The sequence below is a fragment of the Urocitellus parryii genome, chromosome 3 (assembly GCF_045843805.1).
Source record: "Urocitellus parryii isolate mUroPar1 chromosome 3, mUroPar1.hap1, whole genome shotgun sequence".
Taxonomy (NCBI): domain Eukaryota; kingdom Metazoa; phylum Chordata; class Mammalia; order Rodentia; family Sciuridae; genus Urocitellus; species Urocitellus parryii.
The window spans coordinates 204,123,943-204,150,072 of NC_135533.1; the positions used below are offsets into that span (position 1 = coordinate 204,123,943).

General features: G+C 55.0%; 1 protein-coding gene across 6 annotated transcripts; it reads right to left on the reverse strand.

Moving 5' to 3' along the window:
• Pgpep1 (pyroglutamyl-peptidase I) lies at window positions 1-24,936 on the reverse strand. Of its 6 annotated transcripts, none has more exons than XM_026389794.2 (5): window positions 24,731-24,936; window positions 21,579-21,631; window positions 8,049-8,165; window positions 5,168-5,400; window positions 1-4,094 (listed from the first exon to the last, which is right to left on the reverse strand). In XM_026389794.2, exons 4-5 carry the CDS (start codon window positions 5,371-5,373, stop codon window positions 3,740-3,742), a joined length of 561 nt encoding a protein of 186 aa, XP_026245579.2. In that variant the 5' UTR covers window positions 5,374-5,400; window positions 8,049-8,165; window positions 21,579-21,631; window positions 24,731-24,936; the 3' UTR covers window positions 1-3,739. The 6 variants fall into 6 exon arrangements, with proteins under 6 accessions (XP_026245579.2, XP_026245576.2, XP_026245581.2 ...); XM_026389791.2 differs by lacking the exon at window positions 24,731-24,936 and adding an exon at window positions 23,525-23,647; XM_026389792.2 differs by lacking the exon at window positions 24,731-24,936 and adding an exon at window positions 23,944-24,254 and having other exon boundaries at window positions 3,852-4,134.
• Window positions 24,937-26,130: the final 1,194 nt, after the last annotated feature.

The window sequence follows — 26,130 nt, forward strand, 5'->3', positions numbered from 1 at the left end:
TGACACATTTCAACTATTTTATTTGCTTCTGGGGTGTCAAGGGTGGGGTCTCCCAGAGCCCAGCAGACCCTCCTCTGCTCCCAGGGACCCCGGACACGGAACGGGGTCTCAGACAAGGCACTGGCAGGCCCTCAGGTGGGGGGAAGCCACACTGGGGACGGAGGGGCGGGGCCTCCCCAGGGGACAGAAAACAGTCACTTTCAGCAAGAACAACTATTTCCTAGGAATCGAGAACAAAATGAAAACCTGAGATTTGGGCGGGCCCCAGAACAAGCCAGGCAGAAAGGGGGCCCCTTCCTAAGGCCCAGCTGTGGCCTCTCCTCGTGGGCCAGGACGGGGACGCCACAGGCCGTGAGGAACCCAGAGCCGGGGGACTTCAAGACAAAACCCTGGCGCGGGCCAACCTGGGTCCAGGTGGAGGGGGCCGTGGCCACTGCCAGCACCAGGACTGTCCCCTTCTCTGTGCCCCGGGAGCACGGGAGCAGGGCAGGCACTTCTGTGTGTCGCTGGGCAACAGGAGAAAGGTCAGGGGAAGTGGGGGAGGGGGAGGGAGGGGGAGAGGACAGGAGGGGGCTGGGCTGCGCCTCCAAGGTCCTCAGAGGGCCCAGACTGTGTGACAACCAGCCCAGACACAGGCCACCGGGATGGGGACGCCTGGGTGAGGGCGTTCAGCACCCCCCACCCCCAGGCCTGAGCCCTGCAGACAGGGACGTCGGCCAGGCCTGCCCCCAGGAGCCTGTGCCCAGGGTCTTGGGGGTCCCCAACTTCCCCACGGCAAACACACTCCCCCCCTCGCCCCCAGCCCGGCCCCGCGAGGATTTGCACCTGGAGAAGGAGACAAAGCCCTTTCACTGTCCCCGGCCACTCCGGGCGCCCACGTCTGTCTGTGAGGCCATTGGTGCCCGAGGCCGGCTGCAGCCTCCGAGGCTGCCCTGCAGTCTGGGGCAGAGGCTGAGGCCACAGAGAAGAAAGGAGCTTTGTCCCCGACTTCTGGGTGCAGACGCTGTGAGGGGGCGGGGAGGTCAAAGGTCAACAGTCTAGACAGGCAGCCCCGAGAGGCGGGGGTGGGCTGGATCTCCTGCAGCCCCTCCAGCCCCAGAGCCACACACCAGGTGGCCCTGCTCCCCAGGAGGCTCCTAGGACAAACTGCCCCCCTGCCTCGGAGCAGACCCTGGCTGTTCTAGATGTTTCCACGCCAGCAAAGAATAGAGCAGGGGATTTCCCTTCGCTGAAACTATTGCAATGTGACATTTTCCCTTTATTTTCTTTCTTTTTTTTTTTTTGGTCCTGGAGATTGAACCCGGTGGCCTTAACCACTGAGCCACATCCCCAGCCCTTTTTGAGACAGGGTCTTGCCAAGTCGCTAAGGGCCTCACTAAGCTGCTGAGATCAGCCTTGAACTTGCGATCCTCCTGCCTCAGCCTCCTGAGTTACTGGAATCACAAGTGCGTGCCAACCCCGTGCCTGGCACAACATGACATTTTCTTAAAAAATCTGGCACTGACTGGGAATTCATGACTCAGCCCTCCTTCCCCTGGCCAGCCTTGCGTGAGTGGCCTCGGGGACCTTGTGTGCTCCAGTCCTTGACCGGGCAGGTGACCCCAAGCTCAGTTCACAGGTCAGACTTCCCCTCGCCCTTCTCCCCTCCCACCCCCCAGTCTCACTTCCTTCTCAGGCTACAGCCCTGCACACGCCACCCACCTCCTCCCCAGGCCCCAGGGCGCAGGAGACACAGAGGTCACAGGCTGTGGCATCTGTGAAAAAGGAGCCATCGTCAGGTCAGCTCACCGTCCCCTCCTCAGCACCCCAGGGGCTCCCCCGCTGCTTCCCACAGACCCACCCAGCGTCACCTCCCTCCTCCCCAGCTGCCCGCCACGTCCCCAGCTGCCCGCCATGTCCCCAGCTGCCTGCCACGTCCCCAGCCTGACTCTCCACCATGAACACCGTTATCACCTTTCCCATCTCAGACTGACCGTCTGCCAGCTCCCCGGGTCTGAAGATGAGGGGGGACAGGGAGACTGGGTCCTCCCTTCTCACACAGGGACCAACACAGACAGACCGACCACGGAGTGAGCCATGAGTTCGCCCAACAGAAACGTCACAAAACGTCACCCCCTGAGGAAATAAAAGCTGGCAGGACGTGAGTGACGTGTTTAATGGCATCTGATGACGTGAGAGCCGCCCCGTGTTGCGCATGGCAGGGGCAGCTCATGAGGAAGGCAGGACGTCACACCTCTGAGGGGCAGAGCCACACAGGACCAGGAACACAGGGAGGGACAGGGACAAGAGCTGGAAAGGTCTGGGCAGGTGCCCAGAGAGCCCAGGACCGCCCCTCCTGCCCGGGGGCCTCTGGGGGACAGAGATGGCCCGACGGAGCCTGGGTCGGTCTGAATGAGATCCCTCGGCCCCACGTCCCGAGAGCCCCACGTCCTTCTGTCACAGAAGCCGCTGAGTACATGGCTCTCTGGAGACCCTGTGCTCAGGCGGGGGACTTGGGGGACAGTGCCCAACAGAGCAAGGGCTGGCATGGAGGTGGCAGGGTCCCAATCACCTTAACCTGCCAGCCACAGTCCAGCCCGCTGCCCAGAGCAGAGCCGGGTCACACAACCGTGCCGCTGGCCTCCCAGGGAGAGCCAGGGCTCAGGACATGGTGGCAAAGACCTGCCAGGTCCCAGAGGACCACCGCCCGGTCCCAGATGGCCAGGCGACCATGCGACCATGTGGCAGGTCCGCGAGGCCCCACCGACCTGGGAACGGGAGGGAAGGGGAAGGGAGTCAGAGAGCCCAGCCAGCCACCTGGGGCTGCAGAACACCTGCAGAACACCTGGACCCAAGCAGGACTCAACCAGGTACAGGGTCCAGCGGGCACCCTCCCAGGGCAACAGGGAAACCTCGTCCCCAGAGAAAAGCCGATGGTTCCCCAGACGCGCGTCTTCCTCCCTTGGTGGCACTGCTACAGGAGGACGCTCTCTCCTGCAGGTGTCAGGATCGGGCTGAGCGTAGCCACCTGCTAAGGGAGGCCGCCAAGTTCAGAGTGGGCAGGGAGCGAGGTAGAGCGACTCCGGAGTCCTGGGGGCGTCCCAGAGACCACTCACATGAAGCCCACCAGGGCCCGCCAGTTCCTGCAGGGACACGTGGGGACACTCCAGGACGCCAGCTCCAGGCCCCAAGCCCAGATGCCCAGCGAGGTGGCGGCTACTTTAGGTGTCAAAGGACCCCCAGCGGCCCAGAGCGGCTGTCCCATGGGTGCAGGAGGCCTCCAGGGACGGCGCACGGCTCTGGTGTCAAGGGACCAGGTCCCCGTGGCTGCACTGTGGCCTGGCCACTGTTGTCCCGACACAAAGACAAGAGTCAAGTCCAGTTTTGGGGGCCAGAGGCCAAAGAGGCCACACCCTGGGAAAAAGAAAAGGCCCGTCTGTCCTCAGCTGAGCCAAGGGTTGGCAAAGGGGACATCAGTGGCTCTTGGCTCCCAGCTCCCACGACTGTCCTCAAAAATAGAAAAAAAGAGAGAATAAAACCAGCCGTCCCAGGGCGGCCCCATCTGGGGCCACCCAAGCTTTGGGGGACAGTTTTGGGCTGAGACTCTTCATGAGACTTAAATTTGAGAGAAACCAGCCAGGAGCCGGGGGCTGGCTCTCCTCCACCCACAGACGAGGGAGGCAGAGGAGCAGGCGGCCGGCAGGAGGTCACAGAGCATGGGCCACCTGACCAGGAGTCTCTGGACGTCTGGGCCCACTGGTTACCTCCTGGCTGGGGCGGCTGTGTCCCCCAGTGCACAGGGGAACAGGAGAAGTCCCAGCCTCTGCTTCAAGTCCACCAGAGCTTCTGCAGAGGGAGAGGAGCTGGGTGACCCGGACGACCGCTTGTCTTCCTGGCCAGGCCCCTGAGGGCGATGTCCCTCTTGGGTCCAGCGGGGCGAGGTCCTGGGAGGCCTGCGGCTCTCAGTGTTTGTGGCAGTAGCTGAGTTTGTCTTCTGACTGCTCCAGCAGGTCCAGCATCTCCTCGATGATGGCCCGCAGCGCCCTGCCCAGCTGGTCGGCGTTGTAGGGCTTGCCCAGCGGGGGCACGTGGACGAAGGCCGAGCGGCCGTGGCTCTGGTACAGGGAGGTGTAGTAGGTGAAGTCACACAGGTACCTGACCCACAGGACACGGGAGCAAGGACAAACCAGGTCAGCCCGGCGACATGCAGGTGGCCGAGCATCCGACCCGCGGGAAGACACCCCGGGCACACAGCGATCTGCCAAATGGGAGACCACTGTCCCCTTCCCCACCGGCAAGCACGGAAAACCGGGCTAACTCCAAGTGCTGGGGTCCATGTGGAGAAGTGGGCAGGGTGGGACGGTGCTGGTGGGAACCACAGCTGCCTGTCCCCGGGGAAGGCGACAGCACGGGCTAGTGAAATCCTAACCGTGCGGACTTTTCAACCTGGCATTTCCAGGTTCGAGAATCTCCTCTTGGGAAACATCCGCACGAGGGTCCAGGAGAGTAAAAAACAAGGACCTTCACGGTTACGTAACAAGGCAGAAAAACTGACGGCAATCTCCACGTCTGCTAACGGAGGGGGCTTGATGGACTTTGGTTCTCCCCGCCCAGTGGAATACTACGAAGTCGTCCACAAGGAAGGCAGCAGAGTGCGGGGAGCAGAGAACCCACCGAGATGCATGTTGGCTGCTCCCAAATGGAAACTGGGGAAGGGGATTCCCAGGGAGATGCATGTGATGTGCCCCACCCACGTGAAAACAAAGCAAAGCCAGATGAAGTCCTAGACCAGGTTACGGGGACCTGGTCCAATCCCATGGATAACACTGCCCAGGGATTCTCAAGACCCTCCACATGGTGAGTAGTATTTGCACAAAACCTATACACGTCCTCCCGGGGGCTTCAGTCCTCTCTAGAAGACTTAGAATATCAGATACAACGGAGATACTATGGGGTCATCGTTATCCTGTGATGCCGGGGAATGACCAGGAAAAACACCGGTCAGCACAGATGCACGCAGCGTCGACCCTCCAACACAGAGGCCAACAGTGGCAACTAGTTCTGTGCTTCATGTATGTTGAGTGCTCCATCCAAAAAGGCCAAAGCCGACAGACTGGGCTTGCCAGTACCAGCCTCAGCCAGCCAGGGAGACCCCCTCACACCCACCACAGGGCCCACAGCACCCTACCTGCCGGCATCCTGCGAGATGGTCACTGTCACATCCAGACCCAGTGTGGTGACCCTCTTGCACACCGCATCCATGTCAATGATGGAGTCGATGCTCTCAGGCCCGTCCTCCACGCAGCACTGAGAGCCAGGACAGAAGCGGCAGTTGTCCAGTCCCTTGTAGCCCTTGTTGTGTCCACACTTCTCCAGTGTGACTGTGGTTGCCATGCCCGATACCCCCACATGCACCACCAGCTGCAGATAAATAGGTAGAGCTTAACACAGCCTGGCCATGGGACTGGGGGTGACCCTGGGCCAAAGAGAACGGCAACCCCGCCTCTGCTCTGCCTGGGGTACACGGTTTCTGACTTCTTGCTGCTGGAATAGACCTTGCAGTCACTCTCGCAGAAAAGGTTACCAAACAAAACATGCAAGGGAATGAACACTCAAGGGTGCTTACGGCTGCTTTGTGTGCCCTTACAAATATTGCAAACAACCTAATTAGCCATTCCTGAGTGGAGGATAAATAAACAATGAAACTTTACGCAGCTGTTAAAATGCCCAAGGCAGTTTTAAATGGAATAATCCTCAACACTTGTTGCCAAGTGCAAAAGGCATAGCTTCTAGGCATCTAGCCTGAAAGGTATCCAAGATGAAAGGAAAATGGTCACTTCTCTTCATAAGTAACTTTATTTTACACATAAATTTGGATTGTTTAGAAAAGTAAGATTCAAATCTGGGTGCCACCTCCCCCCAAAACCCCCAAACCCCAAAGCAAATGAAAGCAAGAAAAAGCCCAGAAACCAGTATGCCCAGTAGGAACAGAACAACTCCACAAATGACCCAAAATTCCCCAGCCATGAGGCTAATAATGCCAGATGTTATCCCAGAGACTCAGGAGGCTAAGGCTAGAGGATCACAAGTTTGAGGCCAGCCTTGACAACTTAACAAGACGCTGTCTCAAATCAACTGAAACAGGGCCAGGGATGTAGCTCAGAGGTGCAGCAGGTTCCATCCTCAGTGCCACAAAAACTAAAATTTAGGCTGAAAAGAATAAAACAAAATGAATAATTCATAAAATACAGTTTAGGCTGAAGAACCTGCTGTTTCTTCTCGTAGCTACCCATGGCCACAAGTGCCTTCTAGGCCCGGGATATGTACACTCAAGAGTGAACTGTGTCCTTTGTGGAAAATGTAGTCCAAGTATAGAAAACCGGCACAAAAGACTGTAAAATATCTCATCAGTAACTTTTCCCCTAAAGGCTGGGGGTGTGGCTCAGGGACTCGGCACTTGCCTAGCACACACGAGGTCCAGGGTCCAGTCCCAGCACCACAAAAAAATAAACATCAAAAAAGGCGTGGGAAGGCCACCCACGCCACCTGGGATACAGAAGTGCACTCCAGGATGTTTACACAGTGACAAAATCACCTGACCCATCTCTCAAAATATATCCCCACATTAAGCAACACAGGAACATGTGACGGTAATTTGCTTTTATTTGTTAAACTGGACGAAGACAAGATTACCTAAATGTCACAGGAGGGGAAAGCATCTATGGAACCCCTGGTCCACAAGCTTCCAGGACCCCCTCTCCAAGACAGAGAAAACTCCACCTGAGACCAGTGAAGAGGCGTCCTTGGAAAAGGAGATGCCTGCCAGGTACAGTGGCGCTCATCTGCAATCCCAGAGACTCGGAGGCTGAGGCAGGAGGATTGCCAAATTCAAGGCCAGCCTCCACAACTTCCCCTGACTCAAAAAATAAAAAAAGGGCTGGGGGCGTGGCTCAGTGGTAGAGCACTGGCCTAGATTTTGGGATGCCTGGGTTCCATTCCAACATTGGCAATAAAAATAAATAAATAATAATAATAATAATAATAATAATAAATCAAATTAAAAAGGAAGACCCTCTGGCCCGCTCTGGAGCCCCTAAAGGAGGCACGCGGGAAGGCAGGAGGCCTAGGACCCCACTTCCCAGCTAGGCTCCGCCCACCATCTTGGCTGGGCGGCAGGACCCGTGATGGGAGGCCAGCACTGCTGCCCCCTGGACTTCCTTTTCCGCCCCAGGCGGTCTGGGACACGTGACCCAGGCTTGGCAAATCAGAGTAGGCCTCTCCTCTTCCACCACAGTGATTGGCTCAAGGGCCAGCACGTGACCCCAGCTAGCCAATCAGGATCAACCGTGGACCTTGGGGAAATACTGGGGGGAAGGTTCTCTTCCTGTCCAGGGGCTAAAATGCGAGGTCGCCGAGCTGCCGCCACCTGTACCCCCAGAGGCGCTTCCCAGCACAGAGCAGAGCGCAGCTGAGGGCCGGAGGATGCGGACAGCGCTGGGGGGACCTGGATCAAACCTCCCCTGAAGCCCACACGCTTTTCTGTTCAAATCACATCGAGAGGGGCTTGGGCACTCTGTCATTTATGGTTTTTTTGGTGCTGGACATTGAACCCTGGGGTGCTTAACCCCCAGCCACTGCCTCACCGTCTTTATTTTTTATTTTAAAATAGGGTTTTGTAAGTTGCCGAGGCTGACCTTGAACTTGTGATCCTCCTGCCTCAGCCTCCTGAACTTGTGATCCTCCTGCCTCAGCCTCCGGGTCGCACCTGCCCTGCTTCTGTTTTTGCGGTCCTGGGGGTGAACCAGGGCTGTGCACGCGGACACCTGCCCTGCCACTGAGCTGCACGACCTGACCCTGCAGCTCCTGAAAGTCACTTGTAACCAAACCCAAGTCCTCACTGAGGGACAGAACCAGGCTGTGAGGTCCCAAAGACAGCGCTCCTCCCTCACAGAGACCAGAAAAGCAGGTCCCTTTTGAGGCGGGGGCTCTGGCACTGCCCTGATGGAAGGAGGCGGGCCACACAGCGTCCCTGGGTGTGGTGGAGCCCCGGGAAGCCCCGCCCTCCTCACCTGAGGACTGTGCTTCTCCCACAGGGCGGGGATGAGCCTCTGCACCGTTTTGTACTCAACCGGAATCTCGTACACGTGCAGGTCCACGCTGTCACCAAGACCCAGCTTCTCCAGCTCCTGGAGGAGAACAGAGGGAGGCTCGTGATACCGGTGAGGGCCGCAAGGAGAATGCGCTCCTGGGGACAGGCTTGCTTGTCCTCAGGACACAGGCAACGGCCCTGACCGCTCCGTGGAACAGGCGGAGACGTATTCTGTGTCCCATGGCTGCGTCTCCCCTCTCTCATCACGTCTCAAAGGAAGGTGGCATGAGTGTTGTTAGAGCCAGGCTCCTGGGTTTGAACCTCACCTGTGTGACCTTAGGCAAGATGCTTAACTTCTCTGAGCCTCAGTTTCCACATCTGTAAAACGGGGGTAATAAAGTCCTTCCCTTACAAGGGAGTTGTTAAGAATTAAACGGACCAATTGACACAGTTCCAAGCAATGCCAGGCACATTTTAAGTGTTCAAATAATGTTAGTTGCCATTACTAATATGGTTTTGTTGTTGTTGTTGCTGTTTTGGTTCAGGGGATGGAACCCAGGGCTTTACATATGCTAGGGAAATGCTCCACCCCTGAGCTACATCCCCAGTCCCCCTTTGTTGTTCCGGATAAAAATTATTTTAGACTTGGTGCGTGGTAGGGAGCAAGTTCTCAGTATAGGTTTGCAGATGGACTCCACTCTTGAGGGAGCTTCCAATCATCTCAGGCTTGAGATGAAAAAGGTCAGAGGGATCGCCAGGTACAGTGTGTGATCCCAGGGCCTGGGGAGGTTGAGGCAGAAGGATCTGAAGTTCAAGGTCAGGCACAGAAACTTAGACACTAAGTAATTTAGCAAGACTCTGCCTTAGAACGCGCGTGGTGGTGCATGCCTGTAATCCCAGAGGCTGAGACGAGTTCAAAGCCAGCCTCAGCAACTTAGCGAGGCACTAAGCAACTCAGTAAGACCCTGTTTCTAGATAAAATACAAAATAGGCCTGGGGAGGTGGCTCAGTGGTTGAGTGCCCTTGAGTTTAATCCCTGGTACCCACTCTCCCAAAAGAGTTTGAGGATCGAGAGACGGAGCAGGTGTGGTGCCTGCAGCTCCAGCCTTGGGCCTCCCTGCCTCCACTGCTTTCTACACCATCAAACCCCGATTCCCGTGCCTGCTCCCATCACAGCTGCTTGCAGTGGGGTGACATCCTGATAGCCGCATGGGGCCTGCCTCACCTGCTGTGCACCAGCTTAGCCACACTGTGCACTGTAGTGTGGCTTGATTCCCCTGATACAGGGCTGGCTGGGATCCAGGCCTGCCGCCACCCAGCATCATGACAGGGGATCATTAGCCCAGAGAAAATCTGTATTAGTCCATTTTCTGTTACTATAACAAAATGCCTGAGGCTGGGTTACTTTATAAAGAAAGGGGGTTTATTTAGCTCATTGTTCTGAAGCTTGAGGGCCTGGCTCAGGCTTTGGCTGAGCTCTGGTGAGGATCTCAAGGGTAGAAGCAGGTGCGAGGTCACACGGCAAAGCAGGACACCAGACGGCAGTTAGGGGTCAGGCTCAAACCCAGGGGTGCTCTTCCACCAAGGTCCATCCCCGGCCCTTATATTATTTGAGACCAGAGCTCACTAGTTGCCCAGGCTGGACTTGGACTTGAGATCCTCCTGCCTCGGCCTCCCAAGTAGCAGGGATGACAGGCCTGAGCCACTGGCCTGGTTCGGCTCACCCTTCTCTCACAGCCTTCTCTGGAGGACCAGCCAGGGTCCCTGAAACTGCCTGGGCTCCTTGTGCAGGGAGCAACCCGGCCGCCCACCCTCCCCACTGGGCCCCTCCTCCTGGAGGTCCACCATCTCTCTTTTTTTGGTGCTGGGGTGGAAGCCAGGGCCCTGTGCCTGCTAAACCCCGCCCCTGCCCTCCACAGGCCACACCCAGGACCAAGCCTCCGACCCGTGAACCCGGGGACACACTGCCACCATGTCCCAACCACGGCGCGTCCACCCTGTGTGCACAGCTCTCCCGCCAGCGGCGCGTCCAAGCTGCTGTCCAGCGTCCTGCCGTAGGAACCTTCTTATCATCAGAAGTCACCAGCTGCACTGCCACACAGGGGGCGAGGCCGCCGGCCACACAGAGACCCTTCTCCGGGGTTTCTCAGATGCACCCAAGTTTTCTGTGGCAAAGGGATTTGGAGACCTAGACCCCACCATGGCCACCAACAACCCCAACCCGTGAGCCCGGTCCTGCTCCGGGGATCTAGAATCGCTCAAGGATGGGGGAGCGACAGAACGCAGGCTGCGCACTCGGGGAGCCGGGGCCACCCCAGCACCCACCGCACAACATGGTGATGATGGTGATGATGAAGAATTGGATTACATCACATTCCTCCCCAGCTCCAGCCTTGTCCCAGATTAAATTGCAACTCTCCCGCGGTGGCCCTGGTGCCTGCAGGGGGCGCTCCTGTCATCTCCCCGCCCTGCTCTCCCCCCGCCCGCTGCCTCCTGCACCCCTACAGCCACAAGTCCCTCCTGGCCAGGGCCTCCATCTGCAGGCTCTGCTTCTCCCCCCACCTGTGACACTGCTGTATGCCCCGCCCCAGCTTCCTGCCTCCGGGAAGCCCTGAGTGGAGAGTGGCCCCTTGCCACTCTCCCCGTCCTGTCCCACGGGAAGGCTCCCTCACGCAGCAAGTGCTTGCTATGTGGTTGAGGAACCTCGTGGCTCAAGTTTGGACTGATGGCAACAGGACTGTGTGGTCCTGGGCATGTCCCCAAACCTCCTGCAGGAGTCTTACCTGCCTCAACTGTAAGTAGGGGCTGGCTGCGACCTCACTCTCCTTTTCATCCTTTGCCACATTTAAAGTGAGCTCCTGACCATTCACAGTCATCAAATGGTAGAAACAACCCAAACGCCCGACAACAGAGGGAGGATAAATGAAATGCGGCCTGTTCGCCTGGTGGAACATTATGCAGCCATGAACAGGAATAGAGCTGGATGAACCTCCAAGACCATCCTGAGTAAAGAAGCCAGTCAGCACAGGAAACAGCACGTCCAGTTCCACTCATAGAAATGGACAGAACAGACACATCCATAGACAGAAGGCAGAGCAGTGGCTGCCAAGGACTGGGGGTGGGAGTAGCAAGTGATGGCTATTTGGGATGGGGTAATGGAATGTTCTGGAAAAGATAAGGTGATGGTTATGCTATTGGATGAATGTGCCAAGTGCCGATGCATTGTATGCTATCTACTTGTTTTTTTGCAGTACTGGGGATTGAGCCCAGGGTCACGTACATGCTAGGCTAGACACGTGCTCTGATCCTAAGCTTCACCCCAACCATCAAAATGATGACTAATTTTATGTTACATGAATCTCACCTCAATTTAAGAAGAGGAAGAAGAAACAGTTCTTAACCGCAAGGTTGGCAGAGGGTAGCAATAAGGAGAATGGCCTCTCTAGAGTAGATGATCAACTTTGTTCCTTCCTTCCCCCACTGATTGGCTGGGTGTTGCTGGACAAGTTGCTCGCCCTCTCTGTGCCTCAGTGCTCTCATTTGTAAATGTGGTTAACAGTAGTGCCCACTGCACAGAGAGAAAAAAAATAACAGAAACGAAGGGCAAGTACCTAGATCCAAGCTAGCTCAGGGTTTTAACACACCAGTGGGCTTCCTTTAAGAAAACCTGGGGACTGGGGCGTGACTCAGTGGTACAGCAGGTGCTTGGCCTGTGTGAGGGCCTGGATTCCATCCCCAGCAAGTCAAAAAAAACAAAGAACAAAAATGAAAGCCACTCTGGCTACAGTTCAGCAATCAGATGAACCCTCTTGTCTGGAATATCTAGAAAGAAAAAAAAAAAGACAAAATACATAAACTTACGTTCTTCTCGTCAGGCCTCCCGAGACAGTATAGTGGAGCACCTGTTACAGAGCACGCCGCTGGATTAGGTATTGGCTGTGGTTTGGATGATTGTCCCCAGGGACCCAGGTATTAAACCCTGGTGCCAGCTGGGTACTGTGGCACACACCTGTCCTCCCAGCGGCTCGGGAGGCTGAGGCAGGAGGATTGTGAGTCCAGCCTCAGCAACTCATCGAGGCCTGCAGCGACTCAGTGAGACCCTGTCTCTAAATAAAACACAAAAACGGGCTGGGGATGCGGCTCAGTGGTGAAGCACCCCTGGGTTCAGTCCCTGGTACCAAGGGAAAAAACAGGGTGATGCCATTGGAGCTGGCAGAACCTCTGAGAGGCGGGGCCTGGTGAGAGGTGGCCGGGTCCCTGGAGTTGTGGCCGCCCCCTCTCTCCCCTTGGCCCTCTGGGCACGGTGAGGTAAGCAGCTCGGCTCCTGCCCAAACGACCCGTGTCACCAAGGCCCAAAGGCAGGGGTTCATCAATCCTGGACTGAACCCTCCCAACTGGGAGCCAAGGTAAACCTTTTCCCTTTAGAAGCTGATGACCTCAGTATTTGCTCTAGTGACAGAAGGCTGACACGGTACTCGACATCTAGAGGTGACCTCATCCTCGGAGGATGTGGGTTGGTTCACGGAAAGGTCACAGCATTTCATAGAAGGCACCTGAGCGCTCTGGGCGCTGGGATCCCAGGGGCCTTGGGATCAGCCTCAGACACTAGGGGACAACTGCAGCTGTGTCTGTGCAGCCCCAGAGAGAACCTCTTGCTGCAGGGTGTGTGTGTGTGTGTGTGTGTGTGTGTGTAGGAGCCCAGGAACAAGGCTGTTCTGATCCTGCTAACAAACCCAGAGGATGAGGTCGTTTCCAAGTACCTCGGCTGCCTTCCAGACAGAAGCCCAGAGGCGGTCACAGGAAATCCAAGAGGACCAGCATGTGGCAAGGACACGCTCACAGTGCCTGGCACCAAATCAGAGCTCACTAGGCACCAGGCGCAGTGGCGCACGCCTGTCATCCCAGCAGCTCGGGAGGCCGAGGCAGGAGGATCACGAGTTCAAAGCCAGCCTCAGCAAGAGCAAGACCCTAAGCAACTCGGTGAGGCCCTGTCTCTAAATAAAATGCAAAATAGGGCTGGGGGTGGGGCTCAGGGGTCGAGGGCCCCTGAGTTCCACCCCTGATTCCCCCCAAAAAAAAACAAAACAAAAACTCCAGAAGAAGGAGAAAAAATGATCAATAGAAGCAGGCCGAGAATTAGACAGTTGCCAATTTCTTAAGAGCCTGACAGATTGTGCGTCCCCTCATCCCCACCCCACCCTGGGCCCTCTCGCCACACTCCAGAGGGGGTCCTTTAAGACCCCCCTTCCGCCTCATGCACAACTATCCAATGAATCACAGTATGGAGACCCCTTATCTTTTTTTTTTAAGAGAGAGAGAATTTTTTTTTTTAATTTTTTTTTTTGAGAGAGAATTTCAATATTTATTTTTAGTTTTCGGCAGACACAACATCTTTCTTTGTATGTGGTGCTGAGGATTGAACCCAGGCCGCATGCATGCCAGGCGAGCGCGCTACCCCTTGAGCCACATCCCCAGCCCTGCCACATCCCTGCCCTCCTAATCTACAAGGATATGTTCCAGTGACCCCTGTGGATGCCGAAATCTCCGATACTACCCAATTCCATCTTAACTAAGCACTTAATTCCTTTTCTATCCCCCTCCAGTGCCAAGGATAGAACCCAGGGCCTGGCTCATACTAGGCAGCCTCTACCACTGAGCTATACCCCCAGCCCTTTTTGAGACAGAATCTCACTCATTTGCCCAGGTTGGCCTCAAATTTGTAATCCTCCTCCCTCAGCCTCCCAAGTAGCTGAGATCACAGGCATGTGCTGTTGCTCTTGGCCTCCTTTCCTATTTTAGCTAAGTATATAGCACACACTGTGGCCATTACTTCTGCACCAGAACTGGCACGAGTTTCTTTTTCCTTCTCTACAATTTAAAGGGCAGAAGAATCATTCTTTCCATAGATCAGAGCAAGCTCAATATCTGATTTCTTCTTTACTTATGAGCAAACTCTCACCTTTCCACTTCAGGCAGCACTTACAGCTTCTGTACGTCATATCTGAATTCTCAGCATCACTACTCTTACGCTTTGGGAGCACTATTAACTGTCAAGTTAGTAAGGATCACACAAGCACAATGGTACCAGGGCAGGCCATCTGGTAACTGAGATGGTTACTAAATGACTAATGAGTGGGTAGCATATACACTGTGGATACACTGAGCAAAAAGATGATTCACATCCCAGGTGGGATCAAGTAGGACAACAAAAGATTAATCAACCTACTCAGAACAGTACACATGTTATAACTTATGAATTGTCTATTTCTAGAATTTCCAACTTAATATTTTTTGGTCCATGATTGACTGTGGTAACTGAAACCAAGGAAAAGTAAAACCACAAATAAGGGGGCATTACTGTATTTATTTTCACATCAATTACAAACTTCAGTAATTATTTTCTCCACTCTGCAGTCTGTTTCAGAGATCCATCTGCATATCTACACTCTCTGCTGTATAATATTCCACCTCAGAAACTGGCTCTCATGGATTCAACCATTTTCTTATGTTGGAACATTGAAGTTTCCTCAATTGTATGCCATGCTGCAGTAAATGTACTTGTGCACATTTCTCACACAAATGCCAAGAAGTGGCATCACTCTCCTGCAAGATTCGTACATATTTATTATCGAGAAATATTGTTGGAATCCCAGCTACTCAGGAGACTGAAGCAGAAGGATCACAGGTTCAAGGTTAGCCTAGGCCACATAGTGAGAACCTGCCTAAAAAAAAAAAAAAAAAAAAAAAAAAACTTAAGGTAGCTTAGTGGTAGAACACCCCTGGGTTCAATCCTCAGCCCTGAAAGAAGAAAAAATGACTTGGGCTCTACACTGAATGCGTTAACTCACTCATGTGACTAATGGATTAATGGGTCATTTGCCAAGTGGGACTGCCCTAAGAGCTATGTGTGGCTGGATTCCCCCCCTCCGTTACCTGTCTCTTGCCATATGATGTCCTGCTGTGGCCTCCGAATTCTGCCAGCAGGAAGGCCACCCTTATTGATAAGACCTCTGAGCCTTGGAGGGGAACCATGAACCAAAATTAACCTCTTTTCTTTATAATGTATTCAGTCTGTGATATTGTGTTACAGCAACAGAAAATACATTAAGACAGAGACCCACTGATCTCTTCTCTCTTAAAAATAAATCAATAGGCTGGGGATGTGGCTCAAGCGGTAGCGCGCTCGCCTGGCATGCGTGCGGCCCGGGTTCGATCCTCAGCACCACATACAGACAAAGATGTTGTATCTGCCGGTAACTAAAAAATAAATATTAAAATTCTCTTTCTCTCTCTCTGTCTCCTCTCTCACTCTCTTAAAAAAAAAAAAAAAAAAAAAAGAAGGAAAAAAGAAATAAATCAAATGTGCACCATGGTGGTGGATGTCTGTATTTCCAGCTCTTGGGAGGCTGAGGCAGTAGGTCTGCAAGTTCAAGGCCAACCTGGGAAACACAGGGAGACCCTGTCTCAAATAAAAAATAAAAAGGGCTGGAGGGCCGGGGCTGGGGCTCAGTGGCAGAGCACTTGCCTAGCATGCGTGAGGCACTGGGCTTGATCCCCAGCACCACAGAAAAATAAGCAAATAAAATAAATTGTGTGCAACTGAAAAAAAAAAAAGGCTGGGGGTGCTGGAGATGCAGCTCAGTGGTAGGAAACTGGCCTGGATGCAAAAGGCCCTGGGGCCCATCCTGCGGGGGAGGGGGAGCAGTTTCTCTGTAGGAACCTGGAGGAATCTCCAGGTGCGAATGGTGAGAGGGCGCCGCCTGCTGGACAACGAAGGAACGGCCGCGGGCAGCGGCACGGATGGACTGTGCAGAAACTCACTTGGCTCTTGGGCTCCTTCTCCTTGTCGCAGTTCTGGGGATTGAACCCAGGGAGCTCTACCGCTGAGCACATCCCCAGCCCTTTTTCCTTTATCTTGAGACAGGGTCTCCCTGTGTTATCCTTGGTCTGGAACCCGCGATCCTCCCGCGTCAGCCTCCTGTGTAGCTGGGGTTGAGTTTGACTATGAACCAAGTCAGCGCTTCCCAAGATCAGAAAGAAAACCCACCCACAGCCCCTCTCCTCCACACCCGGTTCCTGCCCTTCCCCTCCAGGAGCTCAAGGTCATGTCTTGAGTCCCAGGCCACAGGTGCTGTTTTTAAAATCAGGACGGAAACCTGGACTAAAGAAAAGCAGCAAGACCCACACGGTGGCCCACACCTGTAATCCCAGGGGCCGGGAGGCTGAGGCAGGAGGATCGCGAGTTCAAAGCCAGCCTCAGCCACAGCAACAGCCTCATCCCTCCAAAAAAAGATATCTAAAACCACCTAATTTTTAAATATTTGTATATTTTAAAAATTATTTTATAGCACTTCCTTCTTTCCCTCTGCCCACCCCAAAATATTTTCAAGTTACTCCTTAGAAAACAAGTCATTTTTAAAATTTATTTTTGCCCAGCCTGGCCTCCTGCCTCAGCCTCCCGAGACTCCAGGAGTGCCCCACCGTGTCATGGGATACTTTGTGGTCACAAAGGACAACAGGGGAACTTTTCAGGGAAAAATCCAGCAGATCCCACCTCAAGTCACAGAAGGAGGTCAAAGGCACCAGTGACAAGACGCAGTCACAGCTGGTGTCTCCTGATAGGACCCACCAAGAAGGTTACACCCAGAAATGGAATTCTCACCCAGAAATGCAGCGCCTGAGGCTAATCGTGAGGAAACAGTGACAAACCTGCAGCAGAGACGGTCCACACAGTGACTGGGCGCTTCTCACCACACGTCAACCCCCAGACAGCAGGGAAGAGGGGGAGAGTGTGCAGAACAGAGGGGCTGGGGGAGGGGAGACTGCTCTGGAAGGCTCTCCCTGTGGAAGGCGAGATCCGAAAACAGGCTGCAGAGTTCAGAGCTGCACTGACATGAAATCAGTCTGAGCCTGATCAGGACCCTTTTAGGGCATTCACTATGAACTGCTTAGGGGCACGGGGTGGCATGTCAGCAGTGACCCTTCTGTGACTCAGAGAAAAATTCTATTTAAAGAGAAAGAGCCAATGTAATAAAAGATCGACGTTTGGGGAAGCCGGCGATGGAGCTCTGCTCCCAGATGAGAGGCGCAGACTTGAGGTCCCTGTTAGGAAGAGTGACATGGTGACAAGTGTATAAATGTTTCTCTGATTTTCATCAGAGTGAGAAAACAGTTATAACCTGACTTGCAAAAAACAAAAGGAACCAACACACAGACTCTCCCTCCCGCTTCCTGAAGCGCCACCGGCCAGAGCCCCGGGTCAATCATCTACCAGGTTTGTTCTTGCCGTCCCTAAATCCTGTCAACCATGACCCTGTCCTCCCCTGCCTGGATCCTTTCTGCTCTCCTGTGGCCCTGGTGGAACGTTCTGGCAATGCAAAGCACTGTTAGGAGACAGGAATGAACAGGATCCGCGTCCCAGGCCGAGGACTTTAAAGACCACTTTTACGTGTTCAGAGTCCCTTCGCCAAGCGTGCTGCCCATGGCCTGGCCACCTGCAAGCCCAGCCAGCCCGGTGGCTCGATTTAGTGGCACTGCACTGACTCACTGGTGCAGGGGACATGAAGGTAACCAACTCTACAAATCTTCTGGGGGCCACCAGGACATATGACCTGCTGAGACCAGATGCCCAGCTCAGGGAGCCAGACCTCCCTACCCACCCTCTCCTGGCCTCTCTTCCTTCCAAGGAGTGGGCGCGACATGCCCCATGACTTCACCCCCTGAACACCATCGCCACTGGGAGATGTTTCCCAAGCACATGGGGACTCACCCACGTTAATTTTTCTTTTTCTTTTCTTTTCTTTTCTTTTTTTTTTTTTTTTTGTGCCAGGGATTGAACCCAAGGGTCCTTGATCACTTAATCCCTGAGCCACATCCCCAACTCTTTTTATTTTTATTTTTTAAATTTTGAGACAGGGTCTTGCTAGGTTGCTTACTGCCTTACTGTATTAGTGAGGCTGGCCTCGAACCTGTGATCCTCCTGCCTTAGCCTCCCAAGCTGCTGGGATTACAGACACACATCATGACCTCTGACTCGCTTTGATGATTTGAGGCAGAAAATGAGGTGGCCTGGCAAAGGAGCCATGGAGGGAGTCGTCTTCCTGGCCTGATAGTTGCTCCTCATGTCTCTGGATCCCACCCAAGTAGGAGGGAAAGTCTCAACTAAGAAAATCAACATCAAGGGGCTGGGATTGTGGCTCAGTGGTAGAGCGCTTGCCTAGCATGTGAGAGGCCCTGGGTTCGATCCTCAGCACCACATAAAAATAAATAAATGAAATAAAGCTATCTTGTCCAGTTACAAACAAAAAATAAATTAAAAAAAAAAAAAGAGAGAGAGAGAACCACCATCAAGCCCTGTGGTGATGCATGCCGGTCCTACCAGCAGTTTGGGAGGGTGAGGCAGGAGGATGGAAAGTTCAAGGCCAGCCTCAGCAACTTAGTCCCTGAGACCCTGTGTCAAAAAATAAAAAGGGCAGGGCTGGGGCTGGGGGTAGGGCGCTTGTCTAGCCTGTGCAAGGTCCCGGGTTCCATTCCCAGCACCAAGACCAAAAAAGAACCCAGGATCGTAAAAAATGTCACATATGACGACCCTGCTTAGGATGGCACTCCCTCTGGGGCAGGCTGGGGAGCGACGGGTGAGGGGCACGTCCCTGTCCCGGCATCTGCTCATGTGAATTGTTCCCTGGTTTTCAAAACGGGGAGAGCCCCACGGGGAAGATCTGGATGAATTCTTTGCCTCTGGACGCATCCTCTTCCAACCCGGCAGGACGGGTCTCTTGGGGAGGCGGGGTGCTGCAGCGCACCCCGAGTCCCGCAGTCCTCGGCAGCGGCCCGGGCTGGGGCTGGGCTGGGGCGCCCCGACGCGCATTGTCCCCGCCCCGTCTACCTGACAAGACCCCGCTGCCCGCGCCGCGCCTGACCGATTCCCTTGACCCCACGACAAAGACCCTCTTTGTTCGCTGGTAATATCCTTAGCAGGTCTGTCTAGACTCACTGTGGCAGTAATTGTCCCGGGATGTCACCACGGTTCTGTGACCCGCTCAGGCAGGGAATGCTACAGACAGCCCCAGCCTAGCGCTCCCTGGCCCTCCACACCCACCTGAGCCGGTGTCCCAGCCCATCACCCCAGGTCTAGGGGAGCAGGGACACGTGAAGGGCACAGGCCTCCTGCAGGAGGTGCTGGGAGGAGGGAGGGGTGTATCTCAGCCCCTGGGGAGGCTGAGGCAGGAGGATCACAAGTTTGGGGTCAGTCTGGACAACTCGGACCCGTCTCAAAAAAAAGTAGCTCCGAGGCTGGGCGCTCCTGGGTCCCATCCCCCCACTGGGGTCAGCCACCATCCTGGGGAAACATTAAACGGGGAGCTCTCTCCCAACTCCCACTTCCCAAATGAGGCTGGTGGAAACAGTTCACTCTCTGTGGGGTGCGGCCCCCCCAAGGCACGAAGAAGAAGAGTCAGGAGAGAGAAAGGGTGCAGCGCGGAGACAGAGCCGGCCGCCGGTCCCCACTGGGGACAGGTGCTCCTTCCACACAGGAACTCTTGGGCTTCTGAAAATTCAGTGAGGCCACAAAGCAATGGCAGCTGGCACCTTCAGGTGCAGGGGGACACCCGTCCACTGTCGCCTGCCTGCAGCTGCTGTGGACACCAAGAACAGCCCAAGGCTTATCTTCTTGAAGGATGGGGCTGGCCATCCAAGCCTTTTGTAACAGGCCAATCTGCCTTCATCCAGGGCAATGGAAAAGAACCCACGGCAGCTGCAAGCCACCCCGGGGACACGTCTCACAGATCCCGAGCAGCCACAGGTCACTAATGGTGCCAAGTTCGAAATCGGCAAAACTCACCAAGCAGCGAGCAAGTCAGCAGAGGGCTTAATACCTGGGCCTGGGGCGCAGCCAGGAAGGGATACAAGGGGCTTCTTGGAGCAAACATGGAAGAACCACAGAATGTTCTAGATCTTGATCCAGACTCGGGGTGCACATACATAAGACTTCACTGATCCTACACACAAGTGCCTCCAGTCTGCGTGTTTGTTTTTAAAGGGAAGCAACCAGATCTGAGAAGACCAGCATCTTTTAATCCGGGGAATGGAGGAGAACCTCCTTATTTCATAAACTTCAGGAACAGAGTGGCACATGGAAAGGTCAGGCCTGGAGAGACGAGGAACCCAGCAGAAAGGGCTTTCCCCCAGGGCCACAGGATGAAAAGCTGCCAGCCTCCACCAGGAGCCCCGAAGCTCAGAGGGATTTCCAAAGATTGTTTAATTGATTTTTCTTCTATTTAGATGCAGATCGCAGTGTCTGGGGCCCAGGAATTCAGACACTCGGCTTTGTGTCCACTCAGCCCCGTGAAGGCTCCTGTCTGAAACTTGTACAAAGCCAGACACACAAGTCTTCAGAAACACGCTGTTTCTTTTTGTCTGGGGCTCCGGGGAGCGGGTGCGCAAGACAGGCCTCGGACACGCTCCCATCTGCAGGGTCCCGGGACCCCGGCCCTCCATCCTGCTTGCAGAGTGGGGTGGGAAAAGAAGGGGGGAAGCAGCCAAGACTCTGAGGTCTCGAGTAGGGGGTGATAAAATAGTGGGGAGGAGGCAGCTGGGGCTCAACACCCTGAGAGTTCCATTTGGATTTCTCTCCAAATCCAGGAGTCTGGGCTGAGAAGCATGGAACACTTTAAATCAGGCAGCTAATGGGCTGATTTATATAAGGGGGAAACATGTCTCCCTTTCTCTCTAGTCATTGTTCCCTAGCTGCCTCCAAACGCCCCATATGGCATAGAAATGAGGACAATTCTGCAGGCTGGCACCCTGCTCGGGACACCAGGGAGGACACCCCCTCCCTGCCTCCACTAGGCAGATTTTTTCCATTCCCAATTACTGGAAGGTGACAGTCAGGGTCATTGTACCCTCTCCTACAGGTTTAAGACACCTCCCCCAACCATGTCCCCATCTGGTCTCCCAAACCTTGGAGACACCTGACCAAATACCAGGGCCTCCTCAGGTTGGCCATCTGGAGACCAACCAGAGTCCCGGTTTGAGTAAATGCAGATGATTTTTGATAAAAAGAGATGAAGATTCCCTATTTGGATGCTTTCTAGGTAAAGAGGGGCCCAGCCCCACTTATGCACCTGTGCTGTGGAAACAGGTAACCCTGACATTCGTGTCACAACCCCCCAGGACCCAGTATGTAGCTCCCAGCCAGAGCTTGGGGGGACTTCTGAAGCCGTGCCACTCCCGTTTCCTCGTTGTGTGACCTCAGATAACTCCCTTGATCTCTTCCCCAGGCCTCAGTTTCTACATCCATAAAGTGGCCACAAGAATAACTGCAACTACCTTGCAGGGGGAATTGAGAGAATTCAAGAGAGCCGGGCAGAAAAAGGCACATGCAGCGGCGGCGAGGACTCTGTGAGGGGTGTGTACCAGCCTTGAATATTTCGAAGGAGACTTTCTTCAGGGCCAAGTATTTCTGGAGGAGCCCGGCTCCAGGCCCGACTCCTCCCCTCGGGATCTGAGTTACCTGGACTGCAATCCAGCTGGCGTTCACAGTGTGTTCCCCAAAAGGGCCGAACCCTGAAAAGTAGTAAGAGCAACGTGTTACCGTAGAGCGTCCTTCCCAGCCTGTCCCAGGACTTCTTTTGAATCCCAGCTCAGTGTCCCCCTCCTCTGCCTGTGTGCTTTCAAATGAAGTCCAGGAGTCCTGTCTTCACGTCCCCCTGACTCTCATTTCTCACACCCAGCAAGAGGCCAGGAGCCTCCATTTGCCCCAGAAAAAAAAGCTGGTCTCCTCCTTTCTCAAGTTCTTTCACCATCCTCCACCCACCCTACAACTATTTTATCACCCTCCAGTGTTCGGAGTCTCCTGACTCTGGAGACACAGGGCCTTAGGCACTCCGTGAATCACCGCTGTGTAAGGAATGACCCAAGTCATCTGCATGACAGTGACATTCAGCCTCTCAACTTTCCTTTAAGGCAAGGCTACTTCCTGGCCCCACTTTACAGGAGCAAGGACTGAGGCACAGGGGTCAATCCAGATGCAAAGGTCACAGTGCAAGAAGATGGAAGAGCCGGGATTCCAACTCCCATCCGGGAGGGTTCACAGCCTGAGCCTCCCTCTGCTAACCACGGGGTCATACTAAACTAAGCATCTCTTAGAGCAGGGCCAGCTGGGTAAGGGTTCCTTATGAGGTCAATGTCATGGGAGAGAGACAGTGCCCTGGGATAGCAGGTGGGAGCAGCAGTTCAAGAGGGGACCTCCGACTCCCTCCTTCCACAGATTCTTTGAGTCCCAGCTCAGTCACTTACAAGTGGGGTGACCTCTGTGGGCCTCCGTTTCTCTTTACACAAAATGGGACCCTGTGAAGATGTCAAGAACCCAGGAAAGGAAAATGCCCTGGGGCAAGGGATGCAGTTCAGCGACAGAACCCAGCACAGAGCCAGCCTGCATAATGAGAGCCAGAGTAAGAGATAACAAGACTGAGGGCAGCTGCAGGGGGCAGGGACGCTCCACACCTGTTAGGAAGGGGAATGGCTTCCTCCAATTTCCTGGGACTTACAGCAGGCCCGCCTCTAGACTCCTAGGCTCACAAAACACCTGTTGGAACGTTTTCTTTTTCTTTTTTTTTTTCTTTTTTGTGGTGCTGGGGCTCAAGCCTGGGGCTCCGTGCCTGAGGCAAGCGCTCTGCCTGATCTGTATCCCCAGCCCGGAGCGTTTCATTGACTCCCCCCCCCCCAACCTCTCTGGAGAGCAAGTCAAAATGCCCCTGCACACGCACACACACTCCGGGGCCTGGCGGATGTTGACGGGCCACTTGGCCCCCGAGGTGGAGTCTCAGCGAAGAGGAACAGTTGGTTTCAAGAGAATCAGTGACAGCTGGAGCTTGGCGCACCGAAAACAATCCAGGCTGAAAAGGTTTTGGCTGAGACAGTCCCTGGGACGGCCAGGAGGGAGCCCGGCGCCCTCGGACCTTGAACCCCTACCAGCCCCTGCCCGAGGGGAGCAGCCCCCCGTTAACTCAGCACCGGGGAGCAGCGGTTGGGAGGTTCATTTGTCACGGGGGCACTTCCTGCCCGTAAGTCAGCCTTTGTCCCCTGGGGCCAGGGGGTGGGGACAAGCCCGATCTCGGGAAGGGTAGGAAGGCAGGGTCCAGTCCAGTCCGCTGGCTGGGCAAACAGAACAAGCAGGTAGGTCCCTGGAGGGTCACTGTCCTCAGGGGTACGAAAGGACTCCAGAGGGGGCCTGATCCACGCGGGGTACTTGCCCGGACCCTTCCCCAGCAAGTCCCGCCTGTCCTGACCCCCCGTCCCGGGGACCGCGGAGGCGCCCCCTCCTCCACTTTCCAGGTCGCCCGAACTGAGCTGGACTCCCCCGGGCGATGACATCTTCCCAACCTGGGACGACGTGCAGCACCTGCCCGGTCCGGCCCGCCACCCCGGAGCCGCCCACCAGCCCCGGCCGCTGCATACCGGTCACCACCACCGCCTTCCTGGGCTGTTCCATGGCGGGATCCGGCTGCGCCTCGGACCCGCTGCTGTGGGGACTGGCGAGTCCGCCGCCGCCCCAGCCGCCGCCGGGACTCCGCGCAACCCCGCCCGGGCCCCGCCCCCGGCCCCGCCCCCGGGCGCCCGCTCGGCGTGCGCGCCCCCGGCCACACCCCCAGCCTCTCCCCCAGCCACGCCCCAGTCGGGCTTTCGGGACGCAAGTTCCCAGTCCCGCCCCGGCCGGGCGCTCAACGTGCGCGCCCCCGCAGGTTCCAGCTGTACCCCGGCCGGCCGATCGGCGTGCGCGCCCCCGGGCTCCAGACGTCGCAGGCGCAGCCTGCTCGCCGCCACCCTCGGCTGCGCCCCAGGGCGCCCGCCCGGCGCTCACCAGCGGGTTTCCCTACCTGCCAGCGGGCTGCTCCGCCCCGCGGGGTGTGGCAGCTGACCGTCTAGGAGCCTGGCGCTGCGGACCCGCAGGTCGTTTGTACTGTCAGTATACATTAAGCGCCTACTGTATGCCTACTGCCCAAAATTGGGAGCAGGAAGAACCGGGGACAGTTCACCACCCGCTTATTCACGGTGTTTTGCACATGGGGAAACCAAGGCACAGCTCCAGACCATTTGCCCTGGGCCACTTCTGGAACTTGGAAGGGGTCACAGAAGCTGCATTCAGGCCAGGAAGTTGAGGGGAAGAGCGGAATTAAAGAGGAAAAGCACTGACTGCATTGGGCTGTTGCTAAGGAACAGCCCAATGTGGCCTCAGAGACCTCAGCTTCCCGTCTCCCCCACGCTGTCCCCGAGCCCAGCTGCCTCCTAAGGCCTAACACTGTGCCCTCTGCCTGCAACAGCCCCCAGGTACCTACCTGCAGCTGGACTGTTCCTCCTCCTTCTCCCTCCCCAGGGGCCCTCCCCAGGGGCCCTCCCCACCTTGTCCCTGGTGGTTACCTCCTCTGAAGGTCACCTATCTCCCGGTCACCTCCTGCAAGGGTTCTTTCCCACCCAAGCTGAAATTACCCCACCCACACCGAGGGTCCTTCTCATTTCCTGGTTCCATCTCTTTGTTAGCGGTGAAGCTCAGAAGTCACCCCTTTCTCCTCTCTGCCTTTCTGTTTAACTCCTCATTTCCATTGACAAAGGGATTAGACCTTCCAGAGCAGGAAGTGTCTGTTAGAGCTGCGACCTGGTACCCACAGCATCCCCTAGCGCAGGGTAAGCGCCCTGCCGACGTGCAGATTTCCTCCAAAAACAGCCAGAAAAGTACAGCTTGAGTTTCTGGCCAAGTCCTCAGAGACAGGGCTGGACCTTGGACTTGGATCTCTGGCTTCTCATTCCAAAGGCCTTGGCTCCGCCCCCATTCACCAGGACTCTGGGCGAGGACTGGCTCCCCCCTGCACCCTTCCAACGTCCAGGGCAGAATTCTCTGGACTGCCCCGGGGCTTTATTTGCGAGCTCAGGCTTGAGATCACATGCTCAGAAGCTATTTTGGTGTTTGGCAGCTTCAGGTAGAATTCAGAAAGTCTGAGAGCCAGCCTGGGCCGGTTGCGAGAGCAACAGCCAAGCCCATGAGAGCAGAGAGCTGACCAAAACACCCGCCCAAGTTTGTTGTTTTAAAATATTATGTGGATTTTTAACCTTTATTTTATTTATGTATTTTTATGTGGTGCTGACGATCGAACCCAGTGCCTCGCGCGTGCTAGGCAAACGCTCTTGCCACTGAGCCACATCCCCAGCCCCCAAGTCGCGTTTTATAGTTCAGATATTTATAGGCAGTCTTCCCTATCCACAGTTTCTACAGCCCCAGATTCAACTAACCCCTTATGAAAACTATTTGGAAAAAAAAAACAGTATCCGGCACCTACGGACCCTTTCCCTTCTCATTATTCCCTAAACAATATGGTACAACTATTCACCTGGCATTTATATGGCATTAAGTATTACAAATCATCAAGAAATTATTTAAAATTTATGGGAGAGCATGTGTTTGGTGGCACATGCCTGTAATCCCAGCTATTGGGAGACTGAAGCAGGAGAATCACAAGTTCAAGGTCAGCCTCAGTAACAGTGAGATCTGGTCTCAAAATAAATAAATAAATAAAAACAATGAATCAATAAAAGGGCTGGGGTTCAGCGCTATAGTGCCCCTGGGTTCAACCCCCCAGTACTGCAAACAAAAAACTAATAAAATGAAATCTATGGGAGGGTGGGCATAGGTTCTGCACAAATATCATGCTCTTTGATAGGAGGGACTTGAGCATCCAGATTTTGGTATCTGCAGAGGGTCCCGGAGCCTGTTCCCTGCGTCTATCAGGAATGACTGTAAGAAATGCCTGGTGCAGAGTCTCTTGCTAGGAATTGGGGACAGGCAGAGAGAGAGCCCGTGGCAGTTTGCCATTTCCCCTGCTGCACTGACAGAGGGTGACAGGAAGCAAAAACTCAGAGTCAGAGTGATGGGGAGAAATGGAGTCACACACTACTGTCCCATGTGACCGCTGATAAAGGGGAATCTTCAAGAACTGACCACACACAGGCTCGGAGCTAAGCACTTACAAAATTTCTCTCTCTCTCTCTCTCTCTCTCTCTTTTTTTTTTTT